The sequence below is a fragment of the Excalfactoria chinensis genome, chromosome 4 (genome assembly GCF_039878825.1).
Source record: "Excalfactoria chinensis isolate bCotChi1 chromosome 4, bCotChi1.hap2, whole genome shotgun sequence".
In the NCBI taxonomy this organism is placed as follows: domain Eukaryota; kingdom Metazoa; phylum Chordata; class Aves; order Galliformes; family Phasianidae; genus Excalfactoria; species Excalfactoria chinensis.
In genome coordinates, this window is record NC_092828.1 from 81,313,505 (window position 1) to 81,327,820 (window position 14,316).

At 54.2% G+C, this 14,316-nt stretch overlaps 1 protein-coding gene across 1 annotated transcript in view; it reads right to left on the bottom strand.

The window, feature by feature from the left end:
• Positions 1-523: 523 nt before the first annotated feature.
• Positions 524-14,316, bottom strand: part of EFNB1 (ephrin B1) — a 45,196-nt gene continuing 31,403 nt past the window's right edge. The window contains exons 3-5 of the mRNA XM_072335953.1: positions 3,425-3,517; positions 2,335-2,463; positions 524-1,613 (exon numbers count right to left, since the gene is read on the bottom strand). Coding sequence (XP_072192054.1) covers positions 1,225-1,613; positions 2,335-2,463; positions 3,425-3,517 — 611 coding nt within the window. The 3' untranslated portion in view covers positions 524-1,224. The remainder of the gene's footprint in view (positions 1,614-2,334; positions 2,464-3,424; positions 3,518-14,316) is intronic.

The window sequence follows — 14,316 nt, forward strand, 5'->3', positions numbered from 1 at the left end:
GGCACCGTGATACCTCTCCTGCAAACATGAGCCAGGGCACAATGGGGCTGGGGTGACAAGTAGGGTGGTGAAGCTCCCCAAGGGTGAGCAGCCTTGCCTGGATGGATGTAAGGATGGATGGATGGTGACCCAGACATCAGCCTGCTCCTGGCAACGTCCTGTACGATTGTTTTCCAGTTTTCCTTTCCAAGGAGAAGTGCTGCAGGGCTGCACCCTGGGGCGGCCACCTGCAGCCCCAGCTCTGGGATGGAAGCAGTGACAAGGGATGTGCCACCAGCCCTGCCCTCCCTCCACCCCCAGCTGCTCCATCTTTTGCTTCCAGCAGTCCCAGCCTGATGGGAACTTGCATGGAGACGATTTCAGCCCCGTGCTGCCTGAATCCCTGGGCAAGAGGATGCCCTGGGGATACCCAGGACTGCTGCTGCTCCATGGGCAGAAGGAGCGCTCGGACCCCCACACGCTGAATGCTTGAGACATCATTTATGTGATTTTTTTTTTTTTTCTTTTTTCTTTCTTTCTTTTTATAAAGAGAGACTAAAACAAAGAGTCAACAGCTACGAACACAAAGGTTTTAAAATGGCAGCGGCGGATCTGCCTGCGCCAGCAGGACGGCGTGCTGGAAGGAGGCTGTGACATGTGCCCAGGGCGGGGGGGGGGGATCCCGCCACGATTCACAAAAATAAAAATGTTACAAAAAAAAAAATTAAAATAATTATAATAATAATAATAGTAGTAGTAGTAGTAAATCGGGTTTGCCAGCTTCCTCCCTGCACAGTTCTCTGCATCTCGGGCACCTGGGCGAAGCATCCTCCTCCCTCCCAGGGCTCCTCGCTGCTCCTCGTGGCGTCTGGCACAGCTCCCAGGCCCCTGCACGGGCACTTGGCGTGGAGGCGATGAGGGGAAATCCCAAAGTGCAGAAGGGGAGGTGGGAGTCCATGGGTGCCAGCGGCGTGCAGGCGGGCGCGGGAAGGCAGAGTGCGCACTGCAGCTGCAGTCCGGAGCAGGAGAGGAGGATGCTGGCAGCTCACCCTCAAAGTCTCGGGATTACAAAAGCTGGGAACTACAAAACTAAATACAAAGGGAGAGAGGCAGCGCACGAGTGAGCGCGGCGCTGCCGGGCGCCAGACCCCTGTGCTCCCACGCCGTGCTGTGCCATGGCTTAGCACGATGCCTCCCGCTGCCAGCCCCACCGGGCGCTCCTGCGTGGCGTGCTCAGGCTGCTCCTCACACCTTGTAGTAAATGTTGGCTGGGCTCTGTGGGGGCATCTCCTGCACGATGTAGACGGGGTGCCCATAGTCCCCGCTCACCTTCTCGTAGTGAGGGCAGTAGTTGTTCTCTGTAGTCCGTAAGGGGATGATGATGTCACTGGGCTCTGAGCCGGCATTCCCGCTGCATTTGGGGCTGGCCAAGGTGCTGAGGGACAAGGCTGCGGCCCGCTGCTGCGTGTGCTTCCGGTGCCGCTTGCGGATCTTGATCAGGAGGACGACGAGGAAGATGATGATGAGGATGAAGATAACGCAGCCCGCGCCGATGGCAGCGAAAACGGCGACTTTGGAGCTCAAGAACCCGTCGCTGGGACCGTGGGTCTCCTTGCCGTTCTGGTTGACGGAACCTGTGAGGAAGGGAGATGGGCATCAGTGTGAGCAAGTGGGCTCCCTGCTCTCCCACCCCAGCCCCACGTGACACATCTCACCCCATCGGCTCCCACTGAGACCAGTGCATAGCTCAGCTCCAGGCTGTGACCAGGGCACACCCTGGGAGCTCTGCACACAGTAATGATCTCGGGGTCTGGTGCCCAGAGCCCTGCAATATCCGATGACTGACCCCCACCTCCTGCTGACCCTGGCCCCGGCAGCTCTGGGCCCCTGAGGGGCGGTTGCTTGGCTGCCTGCACTGCGGGAGAAGAAAAAAGCAACTTTTCCCGACTTCATCTGATTTCATTTTTCTCCCAGCAGGGTCAGGAACTCAGGAAACCACCTTCAAAGGGCTTTCACACTGGCTCGACTCAAAAACCCAAGGACCTCAACTCCTCCAAAACCTCTCAGATGTACATGGAGGAACAGATGGGCAGCAGAGGGAGGAGGAGGAGGAACGTGCTGAAACAGCACTTCTCTGCTGCACTGCTGCCAGCACAGCCCGGAGCTGGGAAAACAGCCCGGGAGCTCAGCTCAGCAGCACCTCACTGGACCACCGTGTGCAGAGCTGGGGTGTGAGATGCTGAGGGTATGAAGATGCTGGGGGATACAGGGATGCAGCAGGTGCGGGGATGCTCAGCATCCTGCAGCACAGGCATCATAGCTTCAGCCTGCACAACACATTCATGAAGATGTTACCTGGTTTGCCAGGCTCCTCCACTGTGGGGACTTTGTGGCGTGGGCTCTGTGTCACAATTTTCACGGTGTTGTCTGCCTCCTTGCTGGGCCGACTCGTCGTCAGCTGCTCCGGAATCACCGCGTTTGGATCTGAGGGTAGGAGAAAGAATGGATAAAGAAATCTCAAGTCAAGCATACCACAGATGGCCACCCCAACACAGCCGCTCTGCTGTGGCTTTAAATGTATGAGAGCTGGGGCAAGCCCAACGGTATGGAAACCTAGGAACAAGGATGCAGCCAGGGAGCATCACTGCAGTGGGCTCCTCCTGGAACAGGCACGAGGATGGAGGGTTTGGGGGAAGGCGCTTCCCATCCTTGTCCTACAGCCAATATCTTTTCATGTTTTCTGACCCCCTGAGTGTGGGCTGCAGTGCGCTCCTCACAGGGCAGCAGGACCACAAAGGAAAGGAGGCTGCCAAGTCTGCAGTGCTGCTTCTTTTGTTTGTTATAAATATTGGCCCCAAAGTGAAAACAAATTAATGAGAAGCAGGCAGCAGGAGCTCTGCATGCAGAGCAGGGCCATCACAGGCCTGTGGCATGGATGGAGCTGGAAGCAGCTCCAGGGAGGGAGGTTCTGGGGGCAGAGACCCTGAAGCCCATTGAGTTAATTCTGAAAGTTGTCCATGCTCTCAACAGCAACTGGCCTGGCTTCACTGTTCCCAAAATCCAGAAACAACTGTGTGCTGGGACTGGGGCCCTGGTTCAGCTTCCCAACCAAAAAGACAGGCTGCCATAACACAAAGCTGGGGGAAGCTGCATCAGGAAGCAAAGCCATCTGAGGACAACTTGCAGGTCTATAATGGTGGCTGGGCAGAAAGAGAAATGGGAAGGGTTTCAGCTCCTCTGTGGGTGTGGAGGGATGATGAGCACCCTGAGAATGGCAGCCTGCTGCAAGCTGCAACTTATTTGCACGGAAACAGAACCAATTCAACCTCACAGCCTTAGTAAGGAATAAAGTAGCTCCCCCGACTTGCCTCGCTCAGACTAAATGCAGCCAGAGGAAGCCCTTCTCCTTCACCAGGCACTTGGGTACCAACACACCAGCACTCACCCTGCCCCACTTTCATGACGATCTTCATGGAGCGTGTCTGGCAGACCCCTCCTTCCCGGTTCTCCAGGCCATGCAGTGTCCCATTAGAGGTGGCTGTAAGGACAAGAGGCGGGGGGTTACAGAGCTGTAAGGAATAGAGTGCTGACAAGCTGGCTTTATTTAGCTCTCCTGTCTGTGGTTAGTCCCCTTGGGCCAGCTTAGAACAACGCCAAGGAGCAGAGAAAAAGATGTGTACACCACTCCACACAACTCCCACCCTATACAACCATCTCAGGGTGGTTTCTCTAAAGCAGCATGAGCACTGCCCACGTATTTACCCATCAGAGCACTCTCTGCAGCTCCAGGTTCCTCTGATTGCAGCACAGTGCCCATCAGGTGCAGCACAGGAACGTGAAGGGTTATTCCTCACTCACGGCTGCCAGCAGCCAGCACTGGGCACGCCTCACCCAGAGATGCTCACAGCAGTGAGGATGTGATCCCTCCAGCTTCCCCCCGCTGCCACATCCACACAAGTGAGCCATTCTCAGTGCCTGCGCCCTCCTCCCCCTTTAATTCCTGGATAATTTCCTTTGCTCCTCGGTGTATAATGGGAACACATGCATATGCACAGTTTAAATTATACATATATAATTACACACTGTGCCTCAGTAAAGAATGTAAACTCAGAGCCCCAATGGGCTTGAGTGGCTTTAATTGCAGGGCAGAAGTCAGTTAAATTCACATTAACTTTTTTCTTTAGCCGACACAGATTTTTTTAAGCCTCCCTCCTGTGGGAACGCAGTGAGCTGCATCCCCTGGTACCCACAGCAGGATGGGGCACAGGAGGGGAAACCACCAAACCAGCCAGGTCAAACATCCACTGGGCAGCCTTACAATCACAGTCATTCAGGTTGGAAAAGACCTCTCAGGTCACCAAACTCCAACCCATCCCACCAAGCCCACTGACTGTGTCCTTTCGTGACACATCCCTACTGTCCTGAAACACCTTCGGCCATGGTAACAGCACCAGGATGAGGAATGGGTAACACTTTGCATCAGGGCCAGGGTAGGTCTGAAAGCTGTGGGAGCTCTGATGCTGTCTCCCTGTGGGGCTGGAGCACTCAGGAACACAGCTGAGCTTTCCAGGGCCCCCTTGCCAGGGCCAGGGCTGCAAGCCCTCTTCTCGGTCCAAAACCTTCCTTATAGGCCAACCTCAGTGAGTGTTTTGCTCATCAGAGCTTCTTGGGCAGCCAGCAGCCCATTGACAGAGCTGGACATCCACAAGTCAGAGTTTGACAATAACACCATCGGTATAAATCTCAATGTAAATGTATGGGGAAAGCAGAGAAATGTCTCCCAGTGCCTGCATGAGCTCTTCCCAATTGGAGCCAAGTTCAGGCCCAAGCTCCAACAGCCCATAAAAACAACTGAGGGAGCTCATTCCTGCAGAACAAACAGCAGCTCTGCACTCCGAGGCCAGAGGCACTGCTTTTGGGGTGAAATAAACCAAAATGTTCCACATACAGCTTCCTTGCCCAGCATCACACTGCACTGAAAGGGGACAAGGGCTGCTCCACACACATCTGGGGCTGCTCCACCTCTGACAGACCCCAATGCTGCATCTGGAAATGGGGCAACACCATCCCACAGCCAGGGGCTGGGCAGCACCTCCTGGGGACAGACCCATTTCCACCTGCTTCCAGCCCAGACTGCAGCCTGCCCACATATCTCATTGCCTGGAGCATCACAGCACCCTGCTCCACACAGCTCCTGTACAGCCAGGAGGGGTGGGGGAACAGCACTGCAACCACTTCCACAGATTCTACAAGATCTTATTTAGGAGGTGGTAACTAATGACAGCAAAATGACCAGAAGAAAGCATGGCTGCAGTGCTGGAGATCTTGCAAAGGTAGAGCACATGGCAGCAATGGGAGACATTGATTTCTCCAAAATAACTCCACAGACATGGCTTTCAGATACGACCGAAATATTAAATGTTCAAACAATATAAAAGAGTGCCAGATGGAGAATCACATGGATGGGCTGAAGAGGACACAGCTGAGCGCCCTTTCTCCCAAGCAGCATGCAAGACTTTGTTGAAGGAGTCTCTTCTTATCCTGATCATAATAATTATGAGGAGAAAAAGTAGCTTTGAAAGGGGAGCCACACACACAAAAAAAATGAAGCAGCTACTTGAGGGAACATGAAAGGGGCAGCAAAAAGGGCGAAATGCTCCCAAAAACCATGGTGTCATCTGCAGTGCAGCCTCTTGAAACAGGCTTGAAACGAGGACGTGCAGCCTCAGCTCCGGCTGTACCAAAATAGGCCACAGCCAAAGCACAGCCGGCGGTGCAGGCAGCACAGCCACATCCCAGTGACACAGCAGCACAGCTTCTGACAGGCTGTATGTGAGCAGTGAAGGGAGACTGAGGGGCTGCTGCAGGGCTGTGGGCACAGGATGCAGAGGTGAGAGCCTGTGCACCCCAAGCAGTCCCCGTGTAGGTTAGCAGGGCTGCTGGAGAAGTGCAAGGAAGGAAATAAGGATATTCCATGTGAAAAAGTCCTTTTGTCCAAGGCACCTAAAATCCAGCTGCAATAAAGAGAAGAGGGCAGCTTACAGGTGCACCACCAGGTGATGTGCACGCCTTGCTTCTCATTGCGGATATATCAGCAGCCATGGGAGTGGCTCAGGACCAACGTGCAACCTGAGAAGCACCTTCTCAGCGATGACATGAAAGCTCACAGGTGATGTTCAGGTATTGCTGATGAGAGCTGCTAAGACAGGTGTGGAGCTGTGGTGGCACTGTGCAGCGCAGATTTTAAATGGCATCACCTAACACAAAGCAACGCATGGGAGAGAAAGGCAAAACACATTTACTGCACAGCGGGTTCAGTGATAAGATTACTGTTTGGGTGGGATGCTGGAGACAGCCAGTAACAGCACACACAGAAGTGACGCACACACATGGCAGCAGGCAGGGTCAGACCCGCTGCCCCTCTGTGCACCATATCCCTGCATCCCCACAGCACCACGAGGCTGTTGTAGGATGGGAGCAGCCCCAAGGCCTCAGGTGACTTACAGGACAGACCCCTAAAGTGATGCAGCTGGGGAGATGCAGGGATGGGATGAGGCAGATCTCACACCCTGGCAGTGCAGGCAGTGACCGGGCCGGGTACAGCAGTGCCCAGTATAGAGCCACCTACCCACATCCCTGTGGATCCGAGGGGATTCTCCGTTCCCTGTAGGACCAGAAGAACAAAAGCAGCCTCCAGACAAATCACTTCTACTCGGGCTTAAAGACAGCAGCTCTCAGCCCGGAGAGCTATTAGATGCCTTTGCCTTAATGAAGCATTAAGCCTCAGGCTACTGAGCGATGAGGATTTAACATTGATACTATTAACCATGTAATTGCTTGTCAATTTAGAAGAGATGCTCAGCCTGTGTGGAGCACAGGCAGGAACTCAACAGGCTGACACCGCTCGCCCTAGTCCCCGGGCACAGAACCCACCCAGCACTCAGCACCAGCCCACAGCACACCCCAAAGGATGGGTACAGACCTGCTATGGGGATGGGAGGGAACTCCAGCAGCACACCCACTCTTGTCCTACTGCACTCCCAATGCATGCTCTCCACCTTCCTACCACTGCACTTAAGAGCTGCACCATCGCTTTGTTTCCTCCACTAAAAATATTTCAGACAAGAGCTCGGTTTTGGCAAGTTGGAACCTCTGGAAGTAATACCTGGCAGCAGATAAAGGCAAGGGTCTCTTAAACGGTCAGCCTTGGACAGAGTGAGACATTTGGTTTCTCTTCTGGATTCCCTCTAGCAGGACTCCGTTATGATTTGGGCCCCAAAGCACAATTAATGTGCTGAGACTGTAGCGAATCCAAGTCTCTTTCCTTTTATTATTCTTAATTACTCTTCCATCTGTGTACAACAGCCCCGCTGCAGACCCAGCCAAGTACCGCATGGATACGGCGCGGCCGCTGGCCCGAAGCCCTCCCCTCGCCCCCAGAAGTGTCAAAGATTCAGGTTTCCACACTATATCTCACAGCCTGCAGCAGAGCTCACGGCGGATTTCCCTTCCTTTCGGTGAGCCCCAAGCCCTGCACTCAGATTGCACACACCTCACGCACCTCTGGGTGCAGATCCTGCGCAGATCTGCAAACACACTCCAGGAAGGTTTACAACAGAAACAGCTCGTGCCACCCTCCCTGCCCTCCCATCTTTCTGGTTGTTTTCTGCACCCTCACAGACCACGCTGTGGGTGTTGCATTGGTGCATGTTCTGCAGTGGTGCTCAGCCCCATCCCAGAGCGTCTCGCTTCCTCCTTCCCACTGGGGCCAGCACATCACTGCAGGACCACAGGGACACTGCAGGAGCACAGGGACACTGCCAGCTCCCCCAGCAAGGAGACAGTGTGCTCAGTCAAATGTGCTGCCTTGCAAGCCCTGGGGCACCAGCACGCATTCCTGTTACAAACCCCATTGCTTTATCCTTCCCCATCCACGCTGGGGGGAGTTGAGCCCCGCACACAGCCCCCCTGCACCTTCCCCACACACCGGGGACGGAGCTGTCGGGCTGCCAGCAGGGCTGGGAGCCGCCTCCGATCCCAACAGCAGCTGCGTCGGGAAGGGGCCCCGCAGCCCCAGCAATGCGCACGCATTCAGGCAGGCCCCGGGCTGCTGCAGGAGGCACAGGGCTTGGGTTTCACACGGCCGGCCAGCAGCCAGTGAGCCCAGCTCTGCTCACAGCAGAGCCCACGCTAATGGCAGCACTGGGGTCTGCTTCCCCCCTGGCACCCCAAAGCTCGAGGACCTGCTGCAGCCCCCAGCACTGGCCTAACCCTGAGCTGAGTTCCACGAGCAGCACACCCTATTCATTCCCTGCCTCCTCCTCTTTGCTTCACGGAGTCCCACAGAGAGTGCTGAAAAACGTGGGTGTTTGTCACAGAATGCACCATCCCAGGAGCACACAAGCTGGGACTCTAAGAGCAGTGGGGTGCGAATCCTTCACACTTCCCAGCACTGTTTGCTGCCCACACTGCCACAACCCACACACCCATCACAGCTCCTCCAGCACCAACCCCAACAACAGCTGTGAAACACCAGCAAAGGCAGCTCTTATGGCTCCACCTGGCACAGGCACAGCCCCGTGCAGAGCAGTGCACTGCCAGCACAGCTCCACTGGCACCTCCACGCTGCGGGGACCCAGCTGGTGGCACACGGTGGTGACACACAGCTCCAGCTGTCCCCCAGAAGGGAAAGGATGGCACAAAGCATGCAGGGGGTCGTGCCACCCACCAGCAGCAAGTAGGCAGCCCTGGGGTGTACCTGGCTACGTAAATACAGGCTGGATGAATAAATAAACGCATGTTGAAAATTAAATATACATATATAAATACGTACTATATGTATAAATACATAAACAAACAAACTTAGCTGTAAGTAAATAAAGCACTGAACCAAGCAGGTGTCCTTCCTGCAGCAGGGGCAGTGGGGGCTTGTGGTGCCCCAGCCCTGTGCAGACAGACCCTGTGCTGCACCCATTGCTAGATGCCTGCAGAACGCACTCCTCCCAGACAGTGGTTTTTTTTGCTCCAGCACATGGCTAGCACACTGCTTGGTGAATATCACCAGGCTCAGATACACCTTGGAAAACATTAAGTGGTTGCACTGGGTCTGTCTAGGGAGAGAGAAGCTTTCTGCCAATCAGGGCCAAGCCAACACCAGGACCAATAAAACACTTTGTTAACTCCATCCCTTAGAGAGAGGCAGCTGTACCGCAAAGCACAACTCCAGCAAGGGCAAGTGACAATGCACACCGACAGTGTGCTCAGTGTGGCACGGGGAATTGTACAACAGAAGATTTGCTTTTCAGCATCCTGGCTGCATGGCCACCTGCCCACCTCCTGGAAGCAATGCTCTGCTGCTGCCCATGGGCAAGAACCGAAGTGCCACACAGAGAAAGATGCTTGAACACAAGTGATGACATCGAGGAAGTGATTTCCCAAAAAAGCAGCTTTTTGATGGAAAAATTATAATCAGCTCTAATTAGCACTGTAATTAAGAGTCACAGCCACGCGGCAGGTAACCTTGTCGGGTCCAAAAAGCACTGCTCAGTGCAGCAGCACGGCTCAGCTGCACACTCTCCTTGCATCCAACACACTGAGAGTCCACGTGGGATCAGGTCACAGAATGGAGCCTTTGTCCTACATCTATCCACCCCCTTCCAAAAAAAGGCAGCGTCAGGAGGAGAGAGACTATTGCAGAGGCTCAGGGGCAGCCCTGAGCAGCAAGCTGCACGTCACAGGAAAAAAAGTGCCATGTAATTCTCCACCTGATGCTCTGCCAGAGTCATTTGTGGGCCCCGCTGGGACCCTGGCAGGAGGAAAGCACTTATTGAGTTTTAACAGGGTGTAAATCTCCTTGGTTAGGTAGCAAAACATCTGTGACTCTGACCAAGCAATCTGTCGCAGGGCCCCGAAGGACAGACGGATGGAGATGCACGGCTGCAGCAGGCTCAGCAGGGCTGTGTCGGCGCTGCCTGGATGCAGAGCTGGAGGTGGCTCAGAGCAAAGCCAAAGTTACCAGGGAGCAGAGCGGCTGATTTATGTGTAGATGTGTTGGGCGCAGGATCTGCTGGGCTTGGCTGCGGCTGGAAGATGCAGAAGGTGGGAAGCAGCAGGGAGGGAGAGGGTTTGGTGTACGCTGCAGGACAGCCCAGAGGAAAGCACACTTTGCATTTACACCACGAATCTGCTGGCAGCAGAGAGGGTTACATGGGTGCAAACAGCCCCACAGCTGGGATGGGACACAGCTCCAACCATCCTCCTGCTCCCAGCCCTATACTGGGATGTGGGGCTGCTGCTTCCCCGAGCCATGGGAGATGGGTGCTTGCAGGGGATGCTCGGCACAAGGCTGGCCCCCAGCACACACCTGCTCAGTGGTCGCAGCGTTATGGAGGATGGGGGCACACAGCCATGTGCCAGCATGGCAAGCTGGGATCAAAGCACGGCATCAAAACCATCAGTTCTAGGGCAGAGAGACTTCAAACAGCAACACAAACTTATCCTCCCCAGCAAGGCAAGCTCCAGGGGGTGAACATGCAGTGGGGCAGCCCTCTGCCAGCACAGACAGGCCAGCCAAGAGGATTTCAAAACGCAGACCATTATAAATTAAAATTAAAAGAAGATGGAAAGGAGCTACATATCGCAATTCATTCATACCAGAACCCAGTTTGCTTGCAGGGCTGCACGTCCCATGGAGCAGGTGGTGCAGTGCTTCCCAGAGCCTGCAGCATAGGCTCGGCTCACAGAAGCACAGCAGAAGCAACATACGACACATTCCATGTGAGGACAGTTCAGAGGTAAGGGACGCTGGCAAGCCCACAGCAATGCAGAAAGTGCAGGCAGCTCCTACAGGGGCTGAGCTCCCCAAGAACAAGAAAGCATTTCTGGGCGGTCCTCTGTGTAACCAAGAGTTGGACTAGATGATCCTTATGGGTCCCCTTCCATCTCTGGATACTCTGTGATTCCATGAAAGCACTGTGGGTGCGCAGGCAACAAAAGGAGAAGCAGCTAGAGGGGCTCAGGGAGCAGCAGTGATTTAAAACAAAGCATGGCACATTGGCTGCCTGCACTTATCGGCTGCACACCCCCAGGCATGCCCACACGCTGGGAGCTTGTTTCAAACCATCCTCAAGCTGAAGGCTCCTGCAGCCTTTCAAGTGTCTCGGTAAAAACTCGCTCCCAAAGCAGCCATGCTTTGTTTTTCCCTGTGCTATGAAGGAAGCACTGCTGAGGACAGGGTCCCTCTTAGCAATGCTGCACTTCACCCCGAGGACCCCCCCATGCTGCTGGCAGGGAGCTGGGCACTCCAACAGGGCACAGCAGGCAGCAGCAGATCAAAGTGCTGGGCACTGCCCTCCCAGCCAGGCGCAGGGACGCGGGCCCTTTCTGATGGGGCTTTTCATCCCTATTAGCACTGTGAAAGGCTGAGCCATGAGATCAGCTGCCAGGGCCTGCGCGGGGACAGCACTGAGCCGAAAAGGTCAGGAGGGAGGAGAAGAAGAGAAAAGAGGCAGAGGCTTAAGGGACAGGGCTCAACAAAATCGCATTTACCGTGGTCACGGTCTTCAGACAAGCCTCCGAGACAAGGAACCGCGTGTTGTCTAAGGGCCATTATTTGGGTTTGACATGTCCAGCTCAGGGGCTTTGAAGTTCTGAGTCAGGCACGGCGAGAGCCTGCTCGTCCCCCACACCACTGCCACCTCCCGTGGGGATCCCAGCGGGGCAGACCTCCAGGACCCCCACACCTAGGTACAGCTCCAGGATCTCCATACTCCAGTTGGACAGCTCCAGGACCCCAAAACTGGGAGATAGCTCTGAGACCCCCAAACTGAGGGACAGCTCTGGGACCCCTAGATCCACCAGCCAAGGAGGAGGAGTCCGCAGCCACAGCTCAGTTCCCAGAGCACATCCCTGCAGCCATGTCGCAAGGGCAAGGAGGTTGCGCAGCTGCAGCCCATTTGGATGAAGCATGAGGAAGTTGGTTAATTGGGGTTTTATCAGCAGAAGTTCACAGCTCTCATCAAGGCATCAAACAGCACTTTTGCTTTCAACTCGATTTCACTCAGCGAGCTGTGGGACGGGAGATGAAGAGCACATGAAAGCGGCCACATTCAAATGGGACCAGCCGGAAAGCAGCAGAGCGTGTGGCTGGCGGGTACCCGACACAGCCCCCCCCAACCCCCAGCAGCACTGCAGCTGTGCACAGAGGGGACAAGGGACAAGGAAGTACAGCAATGTGACCCAAAAAAAAAAAAAAAAAAAAAAAAAAAAAAAAAAAAAAAAAAGTATATATATATAAAAAGAAAAAAGAATAAAAAGAAGAGAATAAGAAAAGGAGGATTCTGGCATTTGGCAGTACACAGGTGACCCTCTTCTCCACATTAAAATTCAATCTAGAACAGAAATAGAAAAGTGCTGAGGAAGAAAGGCCCAGGGATGAGACCCACATCGCAGAGGCAGCAATGGCTGACAACAATAGCTCTTGCCAGGTTGGGTCTAATTGCATCTAAAAACAGAAATGCAAGACAAGGGTTTTAAGGGAACAGCCGGTGTAATGTATCTGGTCTTACTGAATTCTGCTGCCAAAAAATGTTAGATTGGATTACAAACATTATTACATCAAAAATAGATTGAAGGGCTTAAAGACCAACAATCAACAGCAAACGCACTTGGTTTGTGAAGCACATCTCTTCTGTGGCCTCCCTTCTACTTCAGCACTTTCAGCTAATGACCCTGCAGAGGACGGGCATTCAGTAGCTGCCTTCCCATTGCTCCCCTGGAGGCAGGGGGGGCAGGTCAGGCACAAGTCTACCCACCGTGCTCAGAGAGGGACAAGAAGGAGTTGCACCCAAAAAACCAGAGAGATGCTTCTGGACTGGAGATGAGGACACGCACAGAAGTGGAACAGATCACAGGAAACAGGAGCAGATAAGGCTGAAATGAGGCATGGCCAGGACTGAGACCCTGCAACAGACATCTCTGGGACCCTGCAACACCTCTATGACAGCACAGCTCTGCAGTTCTCACCTCCTAATGCATTTGCTCCTGCAAGCCCACAAAGCATCTTCTGGTCTGTTTGTAAGCACTCAGAGCCATCCTTCTCCCCCAGTACAGCCATTTACAAGTGATTGCTTCCTCACCAGCATGTCCTAAACCCCCACACACATTGCAGCCTCCCTGCTGAACCCGGGAATGGCAGCAGCACCCACATCCACAGATAGGTCTGAAACCCAACCCAAGCCCTCCCCTGGCTGCCCAGCAGCCTGCCCAGGCTGGGATTTGTGCTTGGGAAAGGAAGCCCCAGTTGGGCAGGAAACGAGAATTTGCTTTTGCTGGATTCACCTCCCAATAGAGCAAAGCAGGAACTGCACTGCAGAGAACCTCTCAACTTCCCCACCACCAAGTGCCAACCAGACCCCAAAAGCAGGAGACCAAATGCACCAGAACCTACGGGCTGCCCTGAACCCACATCTGTCGAGGAGCAATAATGGAAGCAAAGCACCAAATACCCAAACTGTGCCCCATCCCTGCAGCCCTGCCGTGCCTTTGTGCACGGCCCCACCGCACAGCCAGGAGCTCCTGCATCTTTTTCTTTGTGAAAAGACTTAGGGAGAGGAACCACCTTCCCCTGTCCAGCCGCGGGAGAAAAGATGCTTTTAATGAAAGCCTCCGGCTGGCATTGAGGGGCTCGGCGCAAGGATTGAGAGGATGGGGAGAGGTTATGTTTGCTTTCAAAAGCCTTTTTTTCATTGCTAAAGCAGACTAAGCCGAGGGCTGAGTGTCCCTCGGTGATAAAAGTGGCCCTAAACGAAGCTTGGCATATCCAACGTGACATGGGGAAACGGGGGGGGCAGTTGCCCTGAATGGTGGGGATAGGACTGCAGTGCTCGCAGCGGGGCTGGGACAGCACTGTCCTGCAGGCAGCCGCTGCCAGGCCGTGTGCTGCATCCCCCGGCTTAGAGCCAGCAGGAGAAAAGGAAGAAAAATCCTTTTGTGTGTCCGAGCAGGCTGGAGGAATACAAAAAAAAAAAAAAAAAAAAAAAAAAAGAGAAAAAATAATAATAAAAAAAAAAAAAGAAAAAAAAAAAAGACAACACGTGGGTGGTCTGCTCGGGAGACTTCTGACTTTGTTTTTTTGGCTATTTTACTTCTTGGCAGAAGGAGTTCCTGGGGCTGCTGGGCAGAGGCTACGGGCAGATCACAGGAGCATCCCCAGCCCACCCAGGGGCCAAAGAGCAGAGCACAGCAGCCAGCCGGCCCCCGCGCCGCCGGGGCTCGCTTCAAAGCATGGAGCAGTCAAGAGAAATTAAAGTCAGAAACGGTCGGAGCCGCACGGGCAGG